This window comes from Drosophila serrata, unplaced genomic scaffold (assembly GCF_035046125.1).
Source record: "Drosophila serrata isolate PLE 108 unplaced genomic scaffold, ASM3504612v1 contig_36, whole genome shotgun sequence".
Lineage (NCBI taxonomy): Eukaryota > Metazoa > Arthropoda > Insecta > Diptera > Drosophilidae > Drosophila > Drosophila serrata.
In genome coordinates this window covers 586,103-610,546 of record NW_028256934.1, presented here as the reverse complement: position 1 = coordinate 610,546, position 24,444 = coordinate 586,103, and the positions used below count along the sequence as shown (strand labels likewise).

The following is a 24,444-nucleotide window of genomic DNA, read 5'->3' as shown; positions in this document are numbered from 1 at the left end:
TTTGAAAATATAATAGCTTATGAAATTTCCAATTTATTTAATAGTTTAATTGATAATATGAGAAAATATCAACTAAAAGCTTTGCTTACGTCAAATGCTTACGTTTCACGTCGCTTGATTACGTTCCTGTACTTAGCAAAGTTTCATGAAATTCTCCACATTTAGCCAGTGTTTTCACCTTTTCAGAAGGGAAATGTAAAACCAACACACTAATCGAGTTGTAATCGATTGCTGGCATTCAAATTGAACGATAGCTTTAAACGGACAATCAGCTGTTTCTTCGGCAACTTAACTTGTGGGGCGAATCGAAGGCGTCCCGAATAGCCAACATTAAGGAAATGGCCCAGTTCGAAAAGGAAATTGTGCAGGCGGTACTGATAGCCGACAACAATGTGTGGAACTTTAAGCCGCTCTCCGACGAGGGGTCCACGGTGCGTACGCCATTCATGTCCGACGGCCACGAGTCTGAATCGTTCCCCTTTCTCTCTCTCCCTGACCAGGCTCTGCTGCCGCTGGTGAATGTGAGCATGCTGGACTACGCGCTCATCGCCCTGAATCGCAGCGGCGTGGAGGAGGTCTTCGTGTACGCCAGCCTCCACTTGCAGGACGTCCGGGATCACATCAAGTTAGTGAGCGTCGAATAAGATGATGCAATTGTGATGTTAATTATGATTTGTGCCGTATTCCAGGGCGGGCATTGCCACGTACGCTTCGTGGTCCTTCAAGATGACGGTCCATGTGATTGGCGGCGAGGGATGTCGTTGCTTTGGCGACGCCATGAGGGATCTGGACGCCAAGGCTCTGATACGAGGCAATTTCATACTGCTGGGTGCGGACACGGTGACGAATGCTGATCTGCGGCCCGTGCTGGAGCAGCACAAGCGTCAGGCCAAGTTCGATAAGGGCACGGCCGCCACGCTGGTGTTCAAGGAATGCTCGAACAATGTGCGCACGGGCAATGAGCTGCTTATTGCCGTCGACCGGCGCAACGATCGGCTGCACTACCATCAGCGGCTGAAGGTCCATCAGAAGGAGTCCCGCTACCAGATCCCGTTGGACATCTTCCTGGGCAACTCCTGTGTGGCACTGCATCACAATCTGCTCGATCCGCAGATAGCCATTGGGTCGCCGTCCATGCTGTCGCTGTTTAGTGATAACTTTGACTTCCAGACCCGCGACGACTTCGTGCGCGGTCTGCTGATCAACGAGGAGCTTCTGGACAGCAGGATCTATGTGGCACTCCTGCCGGCCGCCCAGTATGCGCACAAGGTGAACAGCTGGCCGGCGTATCAGCTTGTTAGCCGGGACATCATCAATCGGTGGGCCTATCCCCTGGTCCCCGACATGGGCGTCTATAAGCTGCAGCAGCAGTATGTCTTCCACAAGGACAACATCTACAAGAGCCACGAGGCGCATGTGTCCAAGGTGGCGCTGCACGAGAATGTGGTAATCCAGGCGGGCAGCCACGTGGACAGCGGCACGGTGATCAGCGACAGCGTCATCGGAGTCAACTGCCGCATTGGCAAGAACTGTCGGCTGACTAACGTCTTCCTGATGGCCAATGTCACCGTCAAGGACAATTGTCGGCTGGAGCACTGCGTCCTTGGTGCGGGAGCCATTGTCAACGAGGATTGCGATGTGAGCGCTGGCTGTGTGCTCGGTGCAAAGAGTGTGCTGCCAGCAAAGACAAAGCTGGCCAATACCCTGATCACCAGCACGCCCAGTACACAGCAAACCGATGACCAAGAGCAGCAGGAGGCAACAGGTGGGAGTCCCTGAATCCTCATTCTGCTGCAGGTTTTAAGTAATCTGTTCTTTTGCAGTGCAACTGGAGTCCCTTGGACCGCACGCCTTTATCATCAGCGATCTGACAACCGGCGATCCCGAGGACTCTGATGGCGACGACTTCCTGCCCCAGCAGCCGCTTAGCATACCCAAAATGGGTGACCTGCTGGCACCACTGGAAGAGATAAGCTACTTTAGCGACAACAGCGAGGATGATGAAGATGCCTCGCGGGCGGTGACGCCGCTGCCTGATGACACCAACAGTGAGTGAAGTTTCTTTATCTCTCTCTTTGTGGATTACATTTAACTTCCATGATTATCTTTTGCAGTTTTCCTTGGCGAGGTGATCGATTCGCTGACTCGCGGCTACCGAGAAAAGTCCAATCCAGATTTTCTTATTCTGGAGATTAACTCGTCGCGTTATGCTTACAATATGTCTCTGAAGGAGGTCAACTTTAACGTGGTGAAGGCCGTCTTTGGCATGCAGCACATTGTGGAGCCTGCGAACAACAATGTCCTGGTGGCCATAAATGCTGCCTTCAAGCAACTCGGACCCGTTGTCTCCAATTATATCAAGAGCGAGGATGCCATGCTGGATTGCCTCAAGGCGCTGGAGGTACTGTATCTCTCCATCTCTTTCTATTCTGCCTCTGGTAACGTTTGTTGTTCCTCTTTTTCATGCAGGACGTGTACGAGGAGAATCCGCTGGTCAGGGAAAAGATCTCGCAGATTGTCCACTACCTGTACGACAAGGACTTTGTGTCCGAGGATGCCATCCAGGCGTGGTACGAGCAATTGGATGACCAGGAGCACGCCCAGCTGCGTCAGAGTCTAGCCAAGCTTGTCCAATGGCTGGACCAGTCCAGCGAAGAAGAGGATGATGATGATGACGACGAGGAAGATGAGGATTAAGCATAGACTTGGCTAGCGATTTTAAAGGACTTTCTTCTTTTACAATCTTTGTAAGTTTGTAAATTCCGGAGATCATTCAATGATTTCACCGAAAGATAATTAAATAAAAGCAAAAACTAGAACATTTTAGTTTTAGCTGCGGAAAACGAGAGTGTGGTCCTTGAAAGAGTGACCCAAATTCTTGAAAGACGACACTTTATTGTAAACTCTTTATTGCCGAGGCTTTTCTCTACAGCTTTCAACGCAATCAATAATTGTTTTAATAAATTCTTTGCAGATTTACAATAATGGGTCACCTGGCCAGGGTCCAGGGATGGTCTCCGCGTCCACTTTCTATTTGCAATGATGCAGGGACTTGCGGTTGTTGCACCTTCTATTGCAACGAATTGAAATAATCCAACTTACAATCTTAACCTAGGGAGAGAACAAAAAAAATAAGGTGGCCAAGGGAAAGAGCACTTCTACATCTCTACTTGACGTAGACAATATTCATCCCCGGAGAGCTCGTCCGACATTTTCAGCTGCTGCAGTTCTTCGTCTGGCATTTCCTCGTCCTCCGTTTCGCCAGTCGAGAGGAACTCCTCCTCGGACTCCTTCATGGACTCGATGGTGATCTGGGTGTCATCGGTGGCGGCAGCATTGGGTGACCGCTCCTCTGGCTCGGGCTCGGGTCCGGGCTCATGCTCTGGCTCAAGCTCTGGCTCCAGATGATGCTCCTCCATCTCGGGCTCTGTATCCTCTTCCGCTTCCTGCATCGACTTTTGCTCTTGCTGCTTCTCCTCCTTCTGATTGTGATTTGAATGCTTGTCTGATCCGTCTGAATCCAACTTCTCCTCTCCGTTATTCTCCTCCTCTTCCGCCGCTGGCTCTTGACTTTTTTGTGCCACCTTGCCAGGTTCCTCGTCCCCCTCCTCCGGCTGCTGCTGCTTCTCTTTCGTTTTCGCCTTCGAGCTGTCTTTGGACTCGTCCTCCTCTTCCTTGACGTCCTCGGTGCCGCTGCTTCTGCCGGCCTCTTCATTATCATCCATACTCTTGGCAATGTCCATTGTAATGTACTCCAGACGCGCCTGCACGCTCTTCTTGAAGACCTCGCTATTGTCGCTGCAATAGAGATTGGTGCGTACCTCCTCGAGGCAGCCCTCGAAGACCTTGTTGTCGCCGTTCACGTTCTGGGTAAGGAACAGCAGGGTGGTGAGGTTCTTCAGCAGGCGAATCATGTGCGGATTTTTCACCAGTCCCTTATTCACTTCGTCCACCGTCAGGGAGGCCTTGGCCCGGCACTCCTCGCGCATGTACGTCGGCGAGATCATGGCCTGGACATTGGGATTGCGTGTGAGGCTGGAAGAGAGCTCCTGCACCTTGGTCAGTTCGTACATGAGATCGACGTTGTTCTTCTCGATGGACACAATGTTGTAGGCATATTGCCGTTGAAAGTTATCGGCAATCTGGCGGCGATGGCATTCCCCGTTCTCATCCTGGTTAATCATTTCGGCCAGGGCCAGCTCCGCGGTGCTGTTCATCTTGTTCAGACGCTGGATGCGATCGGCCTTCACCGCGATGTGCTTCTGCAGGTGCACCAGATGCTCGAGCAGCGTCCTCGGGTAGTTGTGACGATGCTGATGATGATTATGATGATAACGGGCCAGCTGCTGACGGATGGGACTCTCGGCCACCAAATCTTGACCCAGGAGGGGATCGCTTTTGTTGAGCTTCATGCTCAGTGCCTTTCGTGCGTCTGCATTGTTATTGGCCAGATTCTTCTGCGGAGTTCCCGAAGCCGAAGCCGAACCAGCGCCAGCTCCAGGTCCAGTTCCTGTCCCCTTCTCACCCTTCTTTTGCAGATAATTGCTGGAGAGGTTGGCCGTGAAGCCCAGGTTGGTGGTAAAGCCGAGGTTATTCGTCTGATAGATGCACATCAGATTGGGCCGGAAGTCCTTGGTCAAACTGTGCAGCGGCAGCATTTCGTGGAAGTTCTCCGAAACGATCTCGTAGTCCGGTATGGCATGCGTGCCCAAACCAGGGCGCTCGAAGGTCACCCGATACATGGCGTTCAGGGAGTCATATGCGGCCACGGTGCCGGCAAAGATTCCATCCTGGGGCGAACGCAGCCTGGCCGTCACTTTGGTGCCCAGTGGCAAGGGCATAGGTATTTTCTCGGGCATATCCGACAGCAGCATTGAGTCCTTCAACTCGCCAGGCTTTCGCGACTGCAGCGTCCTGATGAGCTGACGCTTACGATCCAGCTCCTTGCGCTCCTCGCTAAAGAACTTGGCCGAGCAGCGGCGCGGCCTGCCCATCCGCCGCCTAATGTTGATCCATTCATGTCGATTAAGCATGCGGGGACCCAAGCGCGGCGCCAGCTCGTTCACATGGGTCAGGACTTCGTCACGGCTCTCGAAGAGCGGCTTGTCCACATACGAGTAGAACCACTCGGCGATGGCCCATTTGTGAGCCTTGGGCAGCTTGAGGACATTCCGAAGCCGCAGACCGATGGACTGTCCTAACCGCTTGTGGGCCACCGCCGCATGGATTTCCGCCTCGTTGGCCTCCATCTCGGAGGCCGCCGCAGCCCCAGCGGCCAAGCGTTTGCCGGTCACCTTTGAACCCGCCTTGCCGGACGTTTGCAGTTTGCCTCCCGGCGAACCCTTCAATGGCGTCTTCTTAAGCTTGCCCAAATGAGTCTGCTGCGTCTGCTGACTGCTAGCCGAGTTGGAGCTGGAGCCGTCACTGGAGCGCATGTAGCGGGAGACAACACCCTTGCGCTTCTTCAACACCTTGGAGGGTGTGAGCGGTGTCTTCTGGGCAGAGCCTCCGCCGGCGGAGAGCGGCGGCCGGCCGGGCAGTTTCTTTGGCGCCAGGCTCATGCGCAGCGGCTTGTCGTCGTTGATGATGTTCTCATCGTAGAACAAACGATTCTTCTTGCGGATGCGGGCCGGCATGCCGCGAGCATTGAGGGTCAGGATCGGTGCCTTTTGCACCTTGGGTTTGGGCGGCGGGGCGCTGCCCACGCGCTGCAGCCCGAGCGTGGCCAGGCTGAAGGCCGGCGGCTCTACTTGCTCCTCCGGTTCGCTTGTCTCATTGCTGCTCTCCTGCTCGTCGTCGTCGTTTTCCTCCCCCTCTTCGACCTCGTCCAAGTGTTCCTCCTCTTCATCCTCACCCTCGTCGGGTTCTGCGTCGGGCTCCTCACGATCGTTGTCATCATCCTCCTCCACGTCCATGGGCTGTTGCTTGATGGGTCGCTCCTCGTCCTCGTCATATAGAACGGTTTGCCTCCTGGCGGCGGCCGTTGCCTTCCTTCCCCGGCCTCTTTGGCCTTCGACGGCGGGCATTCTCACTGGGCGAGCAACAAAACGACTGTAATTCAGGGAACAGATAGGATAGGAGGGATCAGTAAGCAAGTGGGAGAAAGGGAATCGTTGGCAGGGGATTATTTTAAAAGGAAACTTAACACTATAACTATCTAAGATACCTTTTGAGGTAACTTTACAAATGTAAAAATTACATTAAATTTAAGGTAGACTGTACTTGTCCTTTAAACAAAAGGTTGGTCACACTAAATACCCAGTGTGGACATTCTTTTGTTTTGTACAATAAGTACAGTCTGCACATCCTTAAACTTAAAAGGTAAAGTAAAAATGCAAAAAAGTTCTCATGTTTGGTTGAGTTTATTTCATTTTTTTTTTGTATACTCTCCGTACATAATTTTTGTAGTTGCTTCGTTTCGTATCTTTTTGTTTAATTTTCTCTTTTTTTTTTGTAATACTTTGATTGAAGGATCTCGTATATAAGTATGCATGTATGTATTATTTTCACAGAACAACAAAGACTTTTTACACACGCTTAAGCAGAAGTATGACATCGAAAGAAGACGAAGAAGTTATCAATATAGGAATTACAATAAAAGTAAGGTTCACAAAAAAAATATATGTATATATATATATATAAAAAAAAAATAAAAACACCTGACTTCTTCGCTCTATATAATTAACTTTATTTAGTGTTTTTGTTTTTTTTTTCTTTCGTTTTTGTTTTCGTTTTTGCAACTTTGCTCAATACATTTGTTTAGGTTTTCCTCTTTCGATATATATATATAACAATACATTAGGCATAACAAATATCAATAATAATAGTAATAGTAGCATACAATAGTAATAATAATAATAGTTGTGTAATAATAATAACAGCTTTTCAATCTTTGTTTTTTTTTCTTTCTTTTCTTTTTTTGTTATAATTTTAATCGTTTTTCCATTTCATTCCTTTGCGTTGTGTGTGTGGTGTGGTGTGTGTTTTGCATCTGGTTAATTGTTGTTTACTTTGTTAATATTTGGATTTAGTTTTCTGTTTTCCTTCCGCGTTGGGAACTGAACAACAAAAGCAGAAACACGACGTGTTCAAAGAGAGTGTTGTGTGTGTTGTTTGTTTTGGGTAAAAGTTATTCACTAAAAAATAAAATGGACGTAGCATTTGTGGGGGGAAGAACAGGGGTATTATATAGAGACGGGGGCATATTAAAATCGTGTAATACATTAAAATACAGATACAGATACAGATATATAGGGTAAGTATATATATATATATAAATAAATAACAAAATGTGTTGTATTGAATTTTCCGTTTGCCCTCAACTTTCCTTCTTCTCTTTAACTTAATGCTGCTTAGTGTTTTTTGGGGGGTTTTCCCCCCGTTATTTAAGTTTTTAGTTTCAGTTTCGTCCCTTTGACTGTTACTTTTCGCTTAGCTTTTCTTAGTTTTTATTGACTTTATTATGTATTATTATTTAGGGAAACGCCAGACGTTTCCAGGTTTTTTATCTTTGAATAATTATTGTTTTGTCGTTTCTGCTCCACATACTACCTCCTTACATCCTGCGTTCTTCCATATTCGCTGCTTTTGAAGCCCGCGCTGATTGCCTAATAACCTTGCCTAATACATCCTCATCGGATCATCGTAACCTTGTTCCTGCTTAGACATTGAATCGCGTCTCGGAACCATCGGCCAGCATCAGGGTCACGGTGCGATTGTTGATCCACACCAGTTTGGCCAGACGCATCGGATTCAGACGCGACACATCCGGTATCGGGGCCGTCGAATAGCCCTTGGTGCAGCGTGTCTGCGACTGACCCAATCCGAACATGCCCGTCGAGGTCTGCCAGAAGGAGAGTCGATTCTCGGCGCAGGAATACGAGACGAGGTACTTGCCATCCGGCGAGAAGGCCAGCGAGGTGATGGGATGCGTATGCGCCGGTATCATCTGGCATTTGTTCTGCCGCAGCTCGTAAATGGCCAGATTGCCACTGTTGGCCCCCACAGCGATGCGTCTCGTCTGGGCGCAGTGCGAGATCTGGTTGAACTTGCAGATCGAGGGACACAGCTCCGCCAATCCGCGGCTCTTCAGCTCGTTGCTGTCGACACAATGCAGGGCTATGTCCATCACCTCCACAAGAAGGCCGGCAATTTCCGATTGCATCTTGTCGATCAGCATCTCAACGCACTGCAATATCTCGCCCTTGGCCTTGTGCAGGACGGACTGGGTCAGCGGCGTGTTAATGGATTGCGCATTCTGCTGCATCGTATTGTATCTGGCCACCTCACGCGCCATGGTGGTAATGAAGGCCGCCGGCCGAGCGGTGGCTATCAGACGCAGTGCGTGCCTGGCTGTCCGGCAGGCATCCGCTTGGGGAGTCAGTGGGAGTTTGTAATTAAGATTCGGCACCGCCTTGCCCTCGCACGAGATCTCCAGCAGACCGAGCAGCACCTTGGACACATCTAGGTATGGTTCCCATACGGTGAAGCCTCTGCCCAGCAGATCGATGGCCGCCCGGCGCAGGGGCGTATACTGTGGCAGCTTGGGCGAGGGCGGTGCATACAACAGATGGGCCAAGGCCATCGAGGTGAGGCGTGCCAGGTTGTTCGCAATGCCGAAGCCCTCGACTACGCTCGATTTCCGTCGCTCGCCGCCGCCACCACCGCTGGTCAGAGTGGCGCCCGTGGCCAGGCTTATGCTGCCGCGATGATTGGGTGACTCCTGCGAGATATCCTGGCCGAATTCGGCACCGATGACACCCAGAAGTATAACTGCCGTGGTCTGCTTGCGTTTTAACTCCGACAAGCTGGATGGTTTCCGTATTATCTCCTCCTCCTCCTCCTCGTAATCCTCGTCTTGGTGGGCATCACCGCCAGGGACTCCACCGCCTGGTCCCATGCCGCCGCCGCTAACATTTCCGCCTACTCCGCCGCCACCTGACCCGGAGCCCGCACCACTGCCATTGGCACCCGAACCGGAACCAGCTCCGCCTCCACCTGCCGGCTGACTAAGCAGGGCCAACTGCTGCTGGGCCCCGACAATCGGTTCCGTGTGCGTGTAGAGCGGCAGATATTGGGCCCAACTCTCGACCAGCTGCTTGCGTCCCTTCTTGCCCATGCGGGTCAGCTCGCCGAGTAGTATTTGCTGAGCCGCCTCCCGGATCTCGATGCAATGGTGTTGCCAGCGCTTGACCATCATCTCCACCTGTGGCCGCTTGAATTTCTTCGGCTCCAGAGCCTCGATCTTGTCCGGCAGCAGGAAACAGTGGTGGGTGGCCAGCAGGCTCCAGGCATGCTTAATCTGCGAGATGTGGTGGGCCATCAGCTCCTCGCGCTCCTCCTCGTTGCTCAGCGTGGAGTCCGTGCGCTGTGCCAGACGCTGCAGCTTCTTGTGCTTCTCGCTGTCCGGCAGGAAGGAGGCGGCGCTCATCGAGAGCAGCGTGTTGGACATGGCCACCAGGGCGAGGATGTGATTAGTTGTCAGCGTGGTACTCAGTTCCCAGTGCAAGCGTGACGTAAATACGGCTGTCAGGTGCTCCAGACGCTGCAGCTCCTCGGGCAACGGACGCTTCTTCGAGCTGGAGGGTAGCTGGATGCCCGGCGGGATGGCATAGTTGTTCTGCCACGTCGGCAGCAGCAGGGACATGTAGCCGGCCTTGGAGAGCACACCGTACGAGATGGGCACGATGGGGCGCAGCAGGCCCAGCCGCGTCTCGCACATCTTGTCCAGATGCGGATCGAGGCCCCACGAATGGAGCAACGAGAGCAGCAGCTGGGCCACCTCCATCACATGCGTGACCTCCATTTTGGAGGCAATCTTGCTCTTGAGGTCCTGCTGCTCCTCATGCGGCTCCACGGCCTTCTGCAGGCTCTCTACCTTTGCTTGCACTTTCTTCTCCACGATTTCCGTCTTCTCCTTGAACTTCTGGACGAGGCCATGCTTGTCCTTGTCCTTCAGTATCTTCTCCACATCCACCGCCTTGTTCTTCACCTTGCTAAAGAAGTCCCCTATCTTCTTGCTCGCATCCAGATGCATCGACTTGCCATCCTTGGGGTTCTGCAGATGAACGCCCAGCGCCTCCAGCGTGGCCGGCGTCATCTGGGCGTACTCCTCGCTGTGCAGCTCAAAGATCAATCCCTCGATGTCGAAGAACAGAATGTGGCTCTCGGCATCCTTGGGATTGGTGCGCAGGCCCTGGATGACCAACGGATTGCTTCGGTGCTTCATCAGGAAGTCAAAGTTGCCCTGGTTGTGGCCCTGCAGTTGTTGGAGCTGCGTGATGCCACGCTGTGTGGCATGTCGGATGGCGTTCATGTTGCGCGACTTGAGGCCGCGGAAGAAGTGAACCGCTGGATTGGCCATGCCCATTTCGCTGGCACTAGAGGCACCATTTGAACCGCTGCCACCACCGGAGCCGCCATCCTCTGCCTGTTCATCGCAAGCGGAGAGAACTTCCTCGGCCAGCATGCCGTGAAGAACGCGGTCCAAGTGTCCCGTCTCCATTTGCCATACGTAAACGCTGCCGTCGGAGCAGCCGACGATGAGGAAGTCATCCAGCGGCCGCCACTTGATGGTGACCACGGGGAACAGATGGCGACTGGCCAGCGTCACGCATTTGCGCTCCTGCAGAGAGACCAGCGTGACTGAGTGATCCGAGGCCACCGAGCAAATGCACTTCAATATCCTTGGGCTGCAGCTCTCCGGAGGCACAAGGAGCTGCGTAATCTCGCCGGCATGGACACAGAATCGATGCAGCAAGCTGCCGCTGTACAGATCCCACAGGCAGACGGCGAAATCGATGCCACCGGATAGCAGGTGGGATTTCTCGTACCGCGAATGAATCATCGATGGGCAGAGCAGGCAATTAACTCGGCCGCGGTGACCGTAAAGGATCTGATGCGAAGGCCAGTCGCTAAAGTTCTGCTTGATTCCCACCAGCAGCTGCATCATCACCGTCTGGGTGGCCGGAACAATTACAATGCTGCCGTCCTCACGTCCAATCACCAGGCGGCTCTGCTGTGGCAAATAGATGCTCGAGGTGAGCTTCACCGGCGACTCAGTGATGCGCGACAGCTGGTCCAGTATGCCAACCGGTGGCGGATCCATTATTGACCACGCCTCCACTAGCGAGGTGCACACATGCGGCTTGAGTACGCGCGGCGGCATCTGCTTGGCCTGCAGTATGCTAATGTTATCCAGCGGCACCTCCGGTACGTTCCACACGGAGATGTAACCCTCGGAGTCACCGCGGAGTAGATTGTGCTGACCGCCGGTGCCCTGCAGCAGCTTCATGGCCGGCGGACACGAGAGCACCTTATCGCCAGCATGCTGCAGGACGTAGTACAGGTATGGGGCGTCGCGGACGACGCTCTTCGAGTGAAACTCCTTGTTGTCCGGAATGCAGTTGGCGGGCAGCTTATACAGATAGCCCTTGCCCTCGTCCGTCCACAGCATGACGCGATCCGAGGTGATGAAGTCGCCGCCCTGCCACCGCTCTCGGGCAGGCGCAATGACGGAGCACAGGACGGTGAAGTCGCCGGCATCGTAGATTTGCCAGTATTTGGTACACACAAGGAGCACCGTTCGCTGGTTCTGGGCGCAGCAGTTCATGGTAATGGCATTGAGGCATCGAATCTCCTTCGACTCGTTCTCGTAGATGGGCTCTGCGTGCTTGTTCTCGTTGCCCGTGAGGGTCCACACCTTGACGGTGCCGGTGGTGGTGATGGCCAGCACCACATCGTCCTTGCGTCGCATCGGACGCAGCACATGAATGGCTGAGATCCAGTCCGGCTTCACTTTAGAGCTGAGCACATAGATGACCTCGAGGCTGAAGGGATCCATGACCATGATTTCGGCATAGTAGCCAATGCAGAATAGACGCACATCCTCGCTGTTGGCCGTGTGATAGCTCTGGATTTGGGTGTGAACCTGTGGCAGCTTGACAGCCTCCATGCACTTGCCGTCCGTGAGGTCCCAGGTGCACATCTCACCGTTCTCCGACGAGCTGACCAGAAAGTTGTTCTCCGGCAGGAGCGAGGCACGCACTAGGCACAGCACCGGGGCAGAGTGGCCCACCAGCAGGCAGCGCGGCGACATCTTCAATGTGCTGGGCTCCACCTGCCACAGGCAGATCTGTCCATCGTAGCAGCCGGTAACCAGCGTCAGCTGATCATCCGAAAGGAACACGCTCGAGATGCAATGCGTGGGCGCTGTGGGCCCCCAGAGGACCACGGGCACCACCAGATTGTTACTCACCATGGCGCTGACTTGATTAGGCGAGTTTTACCTTCTCAGAGCACCGTCGTGCTCCAACTGCTGCTTCACCTGCTCCTCCTCCTTGGTCTCCTCTCTTCCCACGAAATGCGGCTGCTGCTGCTGCTGCTGCTGCTGCTGCTACTGCGGTCTCTGTAAAAATGGTTCTTGAGTAAACATTTGCTCACGTCCACAGCCACATACACCGGATAATGGTAGTGTATGGTGGCATTTGTCGCCTGTGTGCGTTCAAGTGCGTGCGCGGTACAGTGAAAGCTGCTAATCAGTGACTCACTCCTCAACTATCCGAGGCTGTTTATGCCCAGAATATTTGTGATTCTAGGTGGTAATCAATCTAAAGCTGATCAATTTCCAATAGGAAATAGTTTCTAAACAATTCTACCCAGTGCGCTTAGACACATGAGAACTGTATAAATAGAAAGCCTTAACTGAGACACCTTGCGGTATGTAAGTTATTTATGCCTCCGTATCATATATCATCTTTAAAGCATGAAAAATCAATAAAAGAATTGTGCAACTTTTATGGAATCTGAGAGAATGGAATAACAGTAGTGAAAGTTTGATAATTTCAAGGGTAATAAGAGGCAACGAAGGTTTATAATTAAAGGAAATTACATTACATCCCGAAATAGAGTAAATTTGATGTGTTAAGACTCTAGGGTAACTTGAGTAATCAAGATTTATGAAGGCTATTACATAGCATAAACATTTCGGGAAATGCCATTCCTTAGGGCCAAACAGAGTATAACTTTGCCTTTCTTGAAGCTTATCCTTTGAATAAAGTTATGGTAAACTCACTAAGGGTTGGTTATTTTAACTAGTTGCCAAATAAAAGCCTAATTTATTCGAATATGTTATGCCGTAAGGCGTCAAAGATAAGGGTTTCTCTCTCTCTCTTTTCGGTAATGCCAGGTGACAACACTTGTCCAAGCGAACGAGCGGGCGAGCTTATCGAATCAAAGTGAGATTTCGAGTCCAACCTGTGACAGCCTCCACTGTAGGCCACTTTGGATTGTCCAAAGATAAACAAGGAACGAGGCCCGGACTCGGATTCTCCGATTCAAGTTATACAATAGACAACCTTGGGAGATGGAATGCTCCAGGAGCGGAACGGACATCGGATACGGAGTGTGTGGCATATGGAAATGCTGACTATCTGAATATGGGATGTCTCGACAATTGAAAGACGATCAATTAATTGGGCACAAGTCGGAGACGCGGCGACAATTTGGCATCGCAATTTGAGCGGATTTTTATTATTTTTGCTATCGCACACACACGCGCACACACACAGCCACATTCGACTGGCACGCACACAGGGACAAATAAATAATAATTGTAGATAACTTGGCATTTAGCTAACATTTTTCAGCCGTTTTCCGTATTGGGGTGGCGCGCGTGATTCCTCTTTTTTCGGTTCGAACTTTATTACCCACTGCTTCTGCTGCTGCTGCTTTCGATGGCTGTATCGACTTCGATGATTATTGATCCTGATCCGCGGACATGCTGCATTCCAGGGCGGACCTCAATGTCGTCGCGCGATTCTAATTTATGGGTGAGCAGACGACCAAAGCAACCACCCCCCGTCGGAGCACACACACACACTTTTCTGCCGCCGCCTCTGCTCGGTTCCACAATTACAACACACACGTTGTTGGTGGTGCTATTGTTGTTGTTGTTGTTGTTGTTACTGCTGCTGCTGCTGCTGCTGACTATTGTCGCTGGCTGTTGTTTTTGTTTTTGTTATTGGCCACTTTTTCGTATTATGCATATTTCCATTTTTTTCCCGTAGCGCCGTAGAACTGTTGCTGTTGTTGCGTTGCTGCTGCTCCTTGCACTTAACTTGCTAAATTACGGTTACTCGTGTACTGCACTCGGCTGCGGGCCCGTTGTTTTTCGCTATATTCCGCTATACGTTGCTTCGTTTTCGTTTTAGTAAACTTTTCTTTTTCTATTTTTCTTTTTTTTTTCGTACACGACTGAGGCGCACACGAAAGTGTTTTATCGACCGTGGGCCCATAAAAAAATTTTCGATAGGTTTTGCGTGTGCGCAGGGTTGTCGCGGCGCCGTGCGATTGGAAGAATGAAAGTGGGAATCGCGAACGGCGACAACTCTGGGCTAAAAATTTAATATTTTCCTCCAATTGTTTATATTTTCACAGATATCACTATGCTGGCATAAAATGCGGCCAGCGAACGTAACGGGCTTAGTAATAAACTTAATTGGGAAGGTTTTTGCGCGTTCACGGGGGCTCCAAAGGCGAGCCCACATGTCTGCTTTCACAATGTTGTTACTTTTCAGCCAACGGACATTACTCCCGCACCCGATGGCATATTGTGAAATGCCTTGAGCTGGGCTCTATAAGACCGTCCCCACGATATAGACACCGTCAGGACAGATAATTGGGAAGCATTTGTTGGTGGCTTTAACCGGAGAATAGCCACCAAAGACTCAACTTTTGCCCATTGACGGGAAGGTGATTCGGTTGTTTGCAGGCGAAACAAAGGCTTGCCTTGTTATTGGCCGGCGCATTCGCCATAGAAGCTTTAATAAAATCTATTCTTTGTGGACTCACTCACCGCTGGGTGCAGTTTCTGCAATTGTTGGGTTGCCTGTTCCTTGTTTATTTTGAATTCCAAACACAATACAATGCCGTAAGAACACACACTTTTGAATGGCCAGCAGAGAAACATTGCTTTGGTGCTGCCAACTCGTGTCAAGGAAAACGCGCGCGTGCCGCGCGATAGAGCCACAAACAATCGATTTAATTTTTAGCCAGAAAATTGTACTTAAAGTGCTTAGCCATATTCGTTTCGAATTAAGAAGTCTGTTTTAAATACTTTATCGGCTATTTAGAGGTGTTTATGTCGAACAGAGCCGTTTGCAACAGCTAACCAGTATCTACACGCGAATCGACGACCCTGACGATAGTTTCGATAGTTCTTTGAACGAAACAGCTGTTTGCACTCTACAGCTGGGCATAGGTGACTATTGCCAGAGTGTGTTATTTATGAAGATTAAATTAATTTGCAACTTCTAATAAACTAATTTGCTTAACTAAAAGGTATTGAACTGACATATAAATATTTTAAATAAAATAATTAAACTTTTCACACAATTGAATCCCCATTTATTATATTCAAGTTTTAGTAACTTCATTATATATGCCTGGTATAGGGTATTCAGTGATCGCTGTGACTGCCCGCGATTCGCCGTGTTTTGGTTTTTGCGACAACGTAGCCGCTTTGACTTCTCCCACATCCACGCTGGCTATGGCGCACTGACCATGCCCATAATTGAATTAGCGCCACTGATTGACTCCTCCGACCCAAGCAACGATGCAGCATTGGATCTACGCCTACAAGGTGCTGCTCTGCACGGTCTTCCTCCTGTTGCTACTGCTGCTGGCGCCTGATGTCAGTGCTCAAAAGCAATTCACAAAGGCGCGGAAGCTGGAGCTGAGGTGGGTAACTGGCCGTTGGAGGAGTTGTACCGAATGCCAGTGTTAATCTCTGTTTACAATCCCACCAGGGAGGACGTACGCCGCATGTTCCAGCACGCCTACGAAGGCTACTTGCGCCACGCCTCCAACTACGACGAGTTGCGTCCGCTAACATGCGACGGCCACGACACATGGGGCAGCTACTCGCTGACACTGATTGACGCCCTGGACACGCTGGCCGTCATGGGCAACTTCACGGAATTCCGGCGCGTTACTCACTTGCTGGAGCAGAAAATGAACTTCGATCGGGACATCAACGTGTCCGTGTTCGAGACGAACATTCGCATCGTTGGCGGCCTGCTTTCTGCCCACTTGTTGTCCAAGCGTGCCGGCATTGTTTTGGAGCAGGGCTGGCCCTGTCAGGGACCTCTGCTCCGTTTGGCGGAGGATGTGGCCAAGCGGCTGTTGCCCGCCTTTGATACGAACACGGGCATGCCGTATGGAACGGTGAACCTGCGCTACGGCGTGCCCAAGGGCGAGACTTCAATTACGTGCACGGCTGGAGTTGGCACTTTCCTCATCGAGTTCGGCACGCTAAGTCGGCTGACCGGCAATAGCATTTACGAGGAGGTGGCCATGCGGGCGGTTCACGCTCTCTGGTCTCACCGTTCGTCCATCGGTCTTTTTGGCAATCACATCGATGTGCAGAGCGGACGCTGGACGGCTCTAGATTCGGGCATCGGCGCCGGTGTAGATTCCCTCTTCGAATACCTTGTAAAGGCATCCATGCTGCTCAACCGGCCCGAGTTGCTGGAACTCTTCCACGAGGCCCGCGCGTCCATTGACAAGTATATGCGCAAGGAGGACTGGTACGTGTGGGTCGGCATGAACAAGGGCCACGTCACCCTGCCCGTCTTTCAGTCGCTCGAGGCCTTTTGGCCCGGTATACTCAGCATTGTAGGCGACACAGAGCCAGCGCTGCGCACCATTTCACGGTACATTGGTGTATGGAAAAAGTACGGCTTCCTGCCGGAGTTTTACAATATAGCTGCGGGTGAGGCGTCGCCCAATCGGGAGGTATATCCACTGCGGCCGGAGCTTATCGAGTCGGCAATGTATCTGTATCGGGCGACGCGCAATGAATACTTGCTGGAGCTGGGCGAACACATGCTGGAGACCATTGAGTTTAGTGCCAAGACCAAATGCGGATATGCCACGGTAGGGTGTCAATACGATATAAAATTTATATGTCAGATAACTCAAAGCTCCTTGGATTACAAATAACTTCGAAATAATCGTTTCGCTTTTAGATCCGCAACGTTGTCACCCACGAGAAGGAGAACCGCATGGAGTCGTTTTTCTTGGCGGAGACGAGCAAGTACCTGTATCTGCTCTTCGACGAGGACAACTTCCTGCATGACGACGGCTCAGGTGGCGAGCTACTCTCCACAGAAGACGATGTCTGCGTGGTGCAGGCCGGCGCCTATATCTTCAATACGGAAGCCCATCCTATGGACATGTCGGCATTGCATTGCTGCCACGCTCACAAAGAGGACATATATGCTGGCTTGGATCTGCAGCGTTTTAGTGCTCGTTCCATTTTTGAGAGGAGCAGGGAGCGACAGGTGGCAATGCACGATCAGTGGACACCGCAGTGTCATGTAGAGAACTATGAGCATTACTACGAGCAGGAGAGGGAGATCGAGAAAGCCAAAACAGGCCAAGAGAGTAGCAGCAGCAAGGATACTCAAGAGTCAGCAACCACAACCATGGCCGTGGACATTGAAGTGTTCGATGAGTTCCAACAGCCCGCCGGCGATGTGCTGGTGAGCAACTTTGAGCGTATACGCGAGGAGCGGGAGCTCAACCAGAGCTTGCAGCGGACCGAGGTGCCGCGCAATCAGCTGACGGTGAGTGACTTGGATGACTTTTTTGCTCAGCGAAGAGAGAACTTTGGGAGTGCCGCCGAAGCCCATAATTATGTGCTCAACTTCATGGGTAACTTTACCATGGACGTAGCCTTTATACGGGGCCTGCAGCTGTATGACACGAACATCAGCAGTGTTCTGGGTCCGGGCGCCCAGAAGGAATACGAGTCACGGATGCGATCCCTCTGGCAGCTGTACGAACTGGAACAGCAGTATGTGGCCAACATTCGATTGATCCAGGGCCTGGGCTTGCTCAGTTTCCAGGCAGACGGGGAAAGACTGCACAGCCACTTGGCGAATGTGCTGGAGAGCCTGGATAGGCCGTCGTCATCCTTTCAATTGGAGGAACAGAATGTGCAAGAGCTGCAAACTAATGCGACCTCCAGTGCCTCCTCCTCGATGCATTTAAACGATATCCGCGAAATAATACTGCAGGCACGTAATGGTTATGCACTTGCCATAGTCAATACCACTGCCATGCAGGAGTTTGCTCAACGCGTCTACCTCTCGGGCACCACGGATGCGGCGGGACGCTACCGAGCGCTGTTGGAACCCGATGAATTGCGTCAGGAGGATCGCATGAGACCCATGAAGCCGGCCGAGGAGCGTGAACTCTTTCGCTACGCTCGGCGCATTATCGATTTTCGGAAACGCATGGCCGAGACGGTGGATCGCCTGCAGACGCTAATGCAGGAGACTCCACGGGCCGCCGCTGCCAAGAGCAAAGAAGTTGCCGCCAGCGAGAACGCACAGCAAGCAACAGGCGATGCGGATGTGGCCACTGTGTATGCTGAGAGCAAAGCCAAAGCGTTGGAGGTGACTACAACGACAACAGCGACTCAAGATGAGACCAAGCCCAAGATCCAGAAGGAAAAGAAGCAGCTAACGGAAGCTGCTGTCGATGCCGAAACGGAGCCCGAGGAGTCCGGTTCCGTTTGGTCGCAGTTCGTGCAAACTATCCTGCGGAAAACCACTGTGCAGCGGGTGAAGTTCGATGAGGCCGTCTTGCTGGAGAAGACACGCAAGGCGCTGGAGCGGTATGCAGACAAGGAGTTGCCTCATCATCTCTTCGGTTGCCATCGGCCGGAATATATCGAGGCCTTTGCCTATCGGGACTTTTATCCAGATGCGCTGTAGTTCCGGGCTCCCAGGACTCCTCCTAAACACGACTGATATATGTAGATATATGTATTTAGTTAGCACTGGGCTTGGCTGGGCTTGGCTTGGCTTGGCTGGGTTTTCGAGTCGAGAATCCTCAGACATCTCGCAGAGATTGGGTACATACCTCAACCAAATGGAAGAAGGGGTGACAATTTTGATGCTTTTTTTTACACTTTTTTTTTTTAACTAATTGTTGAAATTAAAAATAGGTAAATTTCAATGTGTTTAGACAATGTCGTTAAAAGTAAATTAAGATATTCCGATTGATTCTAAAAGGGAATTTCCCCCAAGTCTTATTTTCCATTTAAGTTCAAAAAATGTTGTACATTTCTCTTCGTAAGCATCATTTAAGCATAAACAAACATTTATTTAAGAATAAATATAGTTCAAAGAAGCAACAGGATTTAGACTTGGTCCTGTACCCTCAGTGTAAATATCCGCTAATTAATTTATTACACACACTCTTGTATCCCTTTGCCAGGATTTACACACATATATTAATTTAAGGAAACATACATTCTATACATACACGGGTATTATCCTGCCAAAGTGTGGGTGTGCGTGCCAGCCAAGTTTGCATTGTAATTAAATTGATTTATTTGTGTATTTATGCATTCAATTAGATTCGATTAGGGCCGGAAATTGGCGACATCGACATCGAGGAGGTTGCACAACTTCGGGGGCCATAAATGCGGATTACGACCGGCAGGATGTGGTATTGCTCCCTCCTGGGCTTACCCCGCTCTCCCCGGATTTGTGGCTGTGATTGTTTGGACACGCAATGCCAATCGCCTCCCCCCCTCCGAAATGGGTTTATTTTCGGAAATTGCTGTTTAACTTCAAGGATTCGGTTTTTTGGGCTTGTACCAAATTACGGCAACGACATGAAATGGAGCCAATATATATAGAGGTATATATGATTGGAGGTGGGGACCAAGAAACTTGCCATTTTTTAGGGTTAAGCCCCTACAATGCTCCTGCTCCTGCTCCGATACCCCGTCGTTCGTAGTTTTCTCTGACGTTTTTTTTTTGCGAAAAAAAAAAAACTGTGATTGTGGGTCACACCACCCGCAGTGCCTGGCCTGTGGCTCCTTGGGCGTTGGGTAAGGTGGGTGCGTCATGGGGATGCGTATGTATGCCGTGCTGGCAACATTGCCTGCCATCCGGCAACAATAGCAAAACTTTAATGAGTACAAGTTGCTGCCAAATGGAGGTAAAAGTGAAAAGACAGGCGCGGCAGGCAGTAGTCAAAAGGACCTGGGCGCAGTTTTCCTGTCCTTGCTGGCTGCAGTCAAGTCAAACGTACTGAGCACGCCACCGATTGCGGACGGATAGAAAGGTGCTCCTGCAGGCATTGAAGGAGCAACAGCAGGAATACGACTTGCTGTTGCAACAGAAAGTGAAAATAGGTGAAATATGAAGCCAGGTGCCGAGGTCAACGATGAGGGCGAGGGCGAGGAGGATGGCGAGGGACAGGATCATCATGAGGGTGATCCACGACCGTTGCCTTACGACTTTGAAAAGGAGCTTATCGAGAAGTCCAATCGTCACATCAGACTGTACGATGCCTTTGTGCCAGTGGGTCAAGGTAACAGAGTCCTTTAGCAGTCCTATAGCAAAGTTCTTTGCCTTTCTAATTAATTAATTCATTTCTATTAATTACTTTCTCTCAATTCCAGTTTATCCCTTAACTCGGAAGTTCTACGCCCAATTTGAGCAACGTCAGCCGGCAAATCCGTTGCGCTACCTGCCCCACACCTGGCCGGAGAAGCAGCTGGAGCGACAGCGTCAACTGGCCAAAGGTGTACCCATCCTGGAGTCACAGGTGTATGGATGGCTGCCGCTTCCTTGTCGTGATCGTGCCGCCGATTTGAATTTTCTTCACGCGCCCAAACTGCGTTGCGGAATGACTGTGCATGGCGAGCGTTTGATGGCGGAAAGGATTTCGGAGCGGCCACCGTTCAACGGACTCCGGTTCCTGCTCCATTAACCCCATACCCCCATCGGGTTTTCAATATTTATGTGATTTCTCAATCACTGTTTAAACAGACTGCCCCCTCTGTGCTTATTGTAGCTTAAAGCCTAAAGCACTAATTTAGTTGCCCAAACTAAACCAAATCGAAAACCGACTTTTAGGAAATTACGCTTTAAAGATTACACTTTTTTTTTCATAGCTTAATCAAATTATTAAAGTATTTAAGGACTATTTAATATAAATTAGTATTTTTAATGGGTATAATATATAAACAATAACTGGTTGAGCCCAAAATTTAAAAACCAACAAGAAGCTAACTTCTAAAAGTTAATATATAATAACTTTGCAGTTGCTATAAGGGAAGTGAATCGGAAATGGATCATATCTTTGTCGATAATGCATTAATTTCAAATCGGAAAGCGTTCCTATGTTAGTTTTTATTAGGAAAATAATCTGCATACTAAGTTTAAAATTAAAAAAAAATTAAATTTTTCAATTTTAACGATGTAACCCCTTTCCTTTTTTTTCCCAAAAATTGGAAATTTCTGAAAAAATATTTTTTCGGCCGGATATAGTTAGAAAATTTGGCCTGTAGATGCTGATCAAGAATATATATAGTTTATAGGATCGGAAATGACTCCTTCACGTTCTTTTAAGCTTCCGACTGAAGGTGCAATGCCATTTTTTAATGGATATTACCTATATTTTTATATGCAATTTTTTGACAAATCAAAATTTAAAAATCTTATAACTAAGCTAAAAACGCATTAATTTCAATTCAGAAAGCGGCAGTATGTTAATTTTTAGCAGATTAATAAAACTGCATACTCCATTTAAAATGTGAAAATTTTTAAAATTTTAATGATGTAACCCCTTTCCTTTTTTTATGAAAATGGGAAATTTCTGAAAAATTTGTTTTTCGCCCGAAGATGGCTAGAAAGATTGGCCTGTTGATGCTGATCAAGAATATATATGGTTTTTAGGGTCGGAAATGACTCCTTCACTTTTTTTAAGCTTCTGACTGAAATTATAATACCATTTCTTGAGCCAATAATTATTTATAAATTATATGATAATTTGTTGTTTAACTAAATCTTAAAAATATCATAACTAAGCCAAAAATTCGTTAATTTCAAATCGGAAAGCGTTCCCATGCTAGTTTTTATGAAATAAATAAATCTGCATACTTAATTTAAAATTTTAAAAAATTTCAATTTTTTCCCAATTTTTTTTAAATTTTTAACGATGGAATCCCTTATAAATTTTTGAAAAAATTAACAAAAAATGTGTTTCTCTATTTTATACCCAGACAGATTCGCCTGTTGATGCTGATCAAGAATATATATGGTTTATAGGGTCGGAAATAATTCCTTTACTGCTTTTTAAGCGTTTACCTTAAACTATAGCTTATATCTTGACTTTAATATTTTATGTTTTGCAGCATTCCTTTCAAATTTTATTTTTGTACTAAAATGTTCGTTAAAATACTTGGAAATTGTTATTAATTATTAATATATAGTGTTCATTATTTCCTTAGCACTTTGTTTCATTAAAGTAGATGTTTCAAGGAAAAATAAGATCATATGAAAATAGGATATAATCCTTTGATCTAAGGATACTTGGAAATAAATGTTAAAACTCAATGACAGAAGAGGCAAAGCTCTCAGTTCATTAAAATACAACTTAGTGTTTACAAGAAACATCAATTTAAGCTTTTTACACTTTTAGGCTTTAATTTAAATTGTAAATCTCTTATTTAGTTTGTGGTAAGTAATTTTGTGGGTTAATTTTGAATAAAATTCTTGTGACTGAGTTGGCATCCCCGCAGGAGCTCCTCAGCAGCGAGTTGGCAGCCCGCTCTCAATGTTTACGTTCCTCTCATAATTATTTTGATTTGCTGTTGCTTTTGGATCACAACCGGACACGGAACTGCGATAACTACACGGAACTCCACCTGGAATGTGCCCAGCAATCCGTCTCCAAGTTCTGACTTAGCCGCAGGAGCCAACAACATGGTAGGTGTGTGGGTGCAGTTCGCCGGCTGCTCTCCGGAGGATGGGGAATTTCTGAATGATGCCAAAGGTCATCACGTTTGATGGCCTCAGAGCCGGCGGCGCTTAATCACTATCGATTTCGGTTTCATGATGATCATTCATCCACCTCCGATTGCAGGGCCATTCGAACAAGGCGCGCAAAGCGGCAGCCAGAGAAGCGAATGCTGCTGCTGCCCAGCGATCGGCCGCAGGATCACAAGGGGACACATCGGTGCCCAGGAAGGCGCAACGGGAACAGGAAGCCACATCTGAGCCACAGGACACATCTAAACCAAGGCAGGCACAGCAACAGGACACAGCTGAACCTACAAAGAAGTCGCAGCAGGAGGACACAGCGCGGCCAATGGCCACCGGCCATGACCAGTTCCTGGAGTCCTTGTTGCAGATGCTATACAAGACGTGTATGTACGCCATAAAACGAGTTTTAGAGTCTCTCAATTACTGAAAGTAATTATTTTAATTTAATTTTGAACATCTGATGAGCAGGTTTTCACGTTCTATATTTGTAATTCAAAGGAGCCGCCACTTGAATTCAAGTTTAATTGCATATTCAACTTGTATTCAAATCTTTGGACTTTGACATTACTTTTTGTTCATTAATTGAGCTTACGAAAAGTCGTCTAAACATGCCAAGAATGTCTTGGACCCCATAGAAATTATGGTTTTCAAAGAAAGTAAACCCTAATATTTATATTTATTATATTTTTCAGGGATACAATTGCGACGCTTGGTGGAGTTTGTGATGTCCGAGCTGGGTGGCAGAGAGATTGTGGAATCCATGGCCGCCTGGTGTGCCAAGAATCCTCACATTGCCATCTGCCTGCTGGCCGCCGGCTTGGTCTTTTTACTGCCCTTCCTCATTATCTTTGGCTTTGGTATAGCCACCATGCTGATGACATTCACTGGCCTTTTGGTACTAGAAGGTTTGTTTTTCGGGTTTAGGATTTGCAATATTTTCAAATTATAATCAAATGTATTGGTCCTCCTTGCAGGCACTCTCCTCACCATTGTATCTATGGTGTTCTTTGCCTGCCTCGGTGGTTTCATCATCATAGTACCTCTCTTTGGTGTGGCTGCTGTGGCCGCATATTTTGGTTTCTCGCAGGTTTATGGCTTGTATGATGGCATGGAACGCCACAAGATTAACCTGTTCAAGATGCTCAGAGAGGCGCCAAGCAGGCAAAGAAATGTCACTCCTACACCCTCGGTGGCCATTACCGAGGAACCCACATCGACTACATAAGGAAATAAGGTTTTTTCATTCCCTTCTCCTACTACTAATTCTTACAAACATAGTTATTAAAAAAAATTATATATATATTAAATAAAAAGCAGCCCCTGCCAGCATTTGAAATATTGTTTGTACAAAAATCATCTAAATAATTCCCCTTTCGAGTCCCCTTGCTGTGTGGAAAAAGACTTTCAAATGACTCGGAAATATGTTAAAACAAGAAAAGAAGCTAACTTCGGCACGCCAAAGTTTATATACCCTTGCAGATAGAACTTCGATGATTAGGGAATCCATACAAAATAAATTATATAAATTTATGTTAAAAAACAATAAAGTAATACCTGCTTTCATTTCATTCACCTATACATATTATATTTG

At 48.7% G+C, this 24,444-nt stretch overlaps 6 protein-coding genes across 6 annotated transcripts; 4 read left to right on the top strand and 2 right to left on the bottom strand.

Moving 5' to 3' along the window:
• Positions 1 to 2: 2 nt before the first annotated feature.
• eIF2Bepsilon (eukaryotic translation initiation factor 2B subunit epsilon) lies at positions 3 to 2,819 on the top strand. The gene is made up of 6 exons (XM_020956532.2): positions 3 to 431; positions 501 to 625; positions 690 to 1,765; positions 1,824 to 2,048; positions 2,115 to 2,401; positions 2,470 to 2,819. The coding sequence occupies exons 1-6, from the start codon at positions 339 to 341 to the stop codon at positions 2,695 to 2,697; spliced, it is 2,034 nt and encodes a 677-aa protein (XP_020812191.2). The 5' UTR covers positions 3 to 338; the 3' UTR covers positions 2,698 to 2,819.
• Positions 2,820 to 2,892: 73 nt separating this feature from the next.
• Positions 2,893 to 14,996, bottom strand: mip130 (Myb-interacting protein 130). The gene is made up of 2 exons (XM_020956530.2): positions 14,855 to 14,996; positions 2,893 to 6,051 (listed from the first exon to the last, which is right to left on the bottom strand). Exon 2 carries the CDS (start codon positions 6,024 to 6,026, stop codon positions 3,159 to 3,161), a length of 2,868 nt encoding a protein of 955 aa, XP_020812189.2. The 5' UTR covers positions 6,027 to 6,051; positions 14,855 to 14,996; the 3' UTR covers positions 2,893 to 3,158.
• Rbcn-3B (WD repeat-containing protein Rbcn-3B) lies at positions 6,344 to 14,539 on the bottom strand. The gene is made up of 2 exons (XM_020956529.2): positions 13,638 to 14,539; positions 6,344 to 12,406 (listed from the first exon to the last, which is right to left on the bottom strand). Exon 2 carries the CDS (start codon positions 12,257 to 12,259, stop codon positions 7,661 to 7,663), a length of 4,599 nt encoding a protein of 1,532 aa, XP_020812188.2. The 5' UTR covers positions 12,260 to 12,406; positions 13,638 to 14,539; the 3' UTR covers positions 6,344 to 7,660.
• Positions 14,997 to 15,388: 392 nt separating the features above from the next.
• Edem1 (ER degradation-enhancing alpha-mannosidase-like protein 2) lies at positions 15,389 to 19,412 on the top strand. Its single transcript, XM_020956523.2, has 3 exons — positions 15,389 to 15,738; positions 15,807 to 16,935; positions 17,028 to 19,412. Exons 1-3 carry the CDS (start codon positions 15,614 to 15,616, stop codon positions 18,780 to 18,782), a joined length of 3,009 nt encoding a protein of 1,002 aa, XP_020812182.2. The 5' UTR covers positions 15,389 to 15,613; the 3' UTR covers positions 18,783 to 19,412.
• Positions 19,413 to 19,429: 17 nt separating this feature from the next.
• On the top strand, positions 19,430 to 21,023 carry LOC110187147 (uncharacterized). Its single transcript, XM_020956561.2, has 2 exons — positions 19,430 to 20,394; positions 20,486 to 21,023. The coding sequence occupies exons 1-2, from the start codon at positions 20,223 to 20,225 to the stop codon at positions 20,794 to 20,796; spliced, it is 483 nt and encodes a 160-aa protein (XP_020812220.2). The 5' UTR covers positions 19,430 to 20,222; the 3' UTR covers positions 20,797 to 21,023.
• Positions 21,024 to 22,428: 1,405 nt separating this feature from the next.
• On the top strand, positions 22,429 to 24,189 carry Ldaf1 (Lipid droplet assembly factor 1). The gene is made up of 5 exons (XM_020956507.2): positions 22,429 to 22,547; positions 22,610 to 22,796; positions 22,954 to 23,236; positions 23,546 to 23,758; positions 23,828 to 24,189. The coding sequence occupies exons 2-5, from the start codon at positions 22,794 to 22,796 to the stop codon at positions 24,076 to 24,078; spliced, it is 750 nt and encodes a 249-aa protein (XP_020812166.2). The 5' UTR covers positions 22,429 to 22,547; positions 22,610 to 22,793; the 3' UTR covers positions 24,079 to 24,189.
• The last annotated feature ends 255 nt before the right edge of the window (positions 24,190 to 24,444 follow it).

Bases quoted from the DNA above. Each gene is read 5' to 3' on its own strand.
- eIF2Bepsilon (XM_020956532.2), top strand. From the start codon at position 339: ATGGCCCAGTTCGAAAAGGAAATTGTGCAGGCGGTACTGATAGCCGAC. The intron at 432-500 runs GTGCGTACGCCA...CTCCCTGACCAG, and splicing joins TCTCCGACGAGGGGTCCACG to GCTCTGCTGCCGCTGGTGAA. The intron at 1,766-1,823 runs GTGGGAGTCCCT...GTTCTTTTGCAG, and splicing joins AGAGCAGCAGGAGGCAACAG to TGCAACTGGAGTCCCTTGGA.
- mip130 (XM_020956530.2), bottom strand. From the start codon at position 6,026: ATGCCCGCCGTCGAAGGCCAAAGAGGCCGGGGAAGGAAGGCAACGGCC.
- Rbcn-3B (XM_020956529.2), bottom strand. From the start codon at position 12,259: ATGGTGAGTAACAATCTGGTGGTGCCCGTGGTCCTCTGGGGGCCCACA.
- Edem1 (XM_020956523.2), top strand. From the start codon at position 15,614: ATGCAGCATTGGATCTACGCCTACAAGGTGCTGCTCTGCACGGTCTTC. The intron at 15,739-15,806 runs GTGGGTAACTGG...CAATCCCACCAG, and splicing joins GCGCGGAAGCTGGAGCTGAG to GGAGGACGTACGCCGCATGT. The intron at 16,936-17,027 runs GTAGGGTGTCAA...TTTCGCTTTTAG, and splicing joins CCAAATGCGGATATGCCACG to ATCCGCAACGTTGTCACCCA.
- LOC110187147 (XM_020956561.2), top strand. From the start codon at position 20,223: ATGAAGCCAGGTGCCGAGGTCAACGATGAGGGCGAGGGCGAGGAGGAT. The intron at 20,395-20,485 runs GTAACAGAGTCC...TCTCAATTCCAG, and splicing joins CTTTGTGCCAGTGGGTCAAG to TTTATCCCTTAACTCGGAAG.
- Ldaf1 (XM_020956507.2), top strand. The intron at 23,237-23,545 runs GTATGTACGCCA...TATATTTTTCAG, and splicing joins GCAGATGCTATACAAGACGT to GGATACAATTGCGACGCTTG. The intron at 23,759-23,827 runs GTTTGTTTTTCG...TCCTCCTTGCAG, and splicing joins TGGCCTTTTGGTACTAGAAG to GCACTCTCCTCACCATTGTA.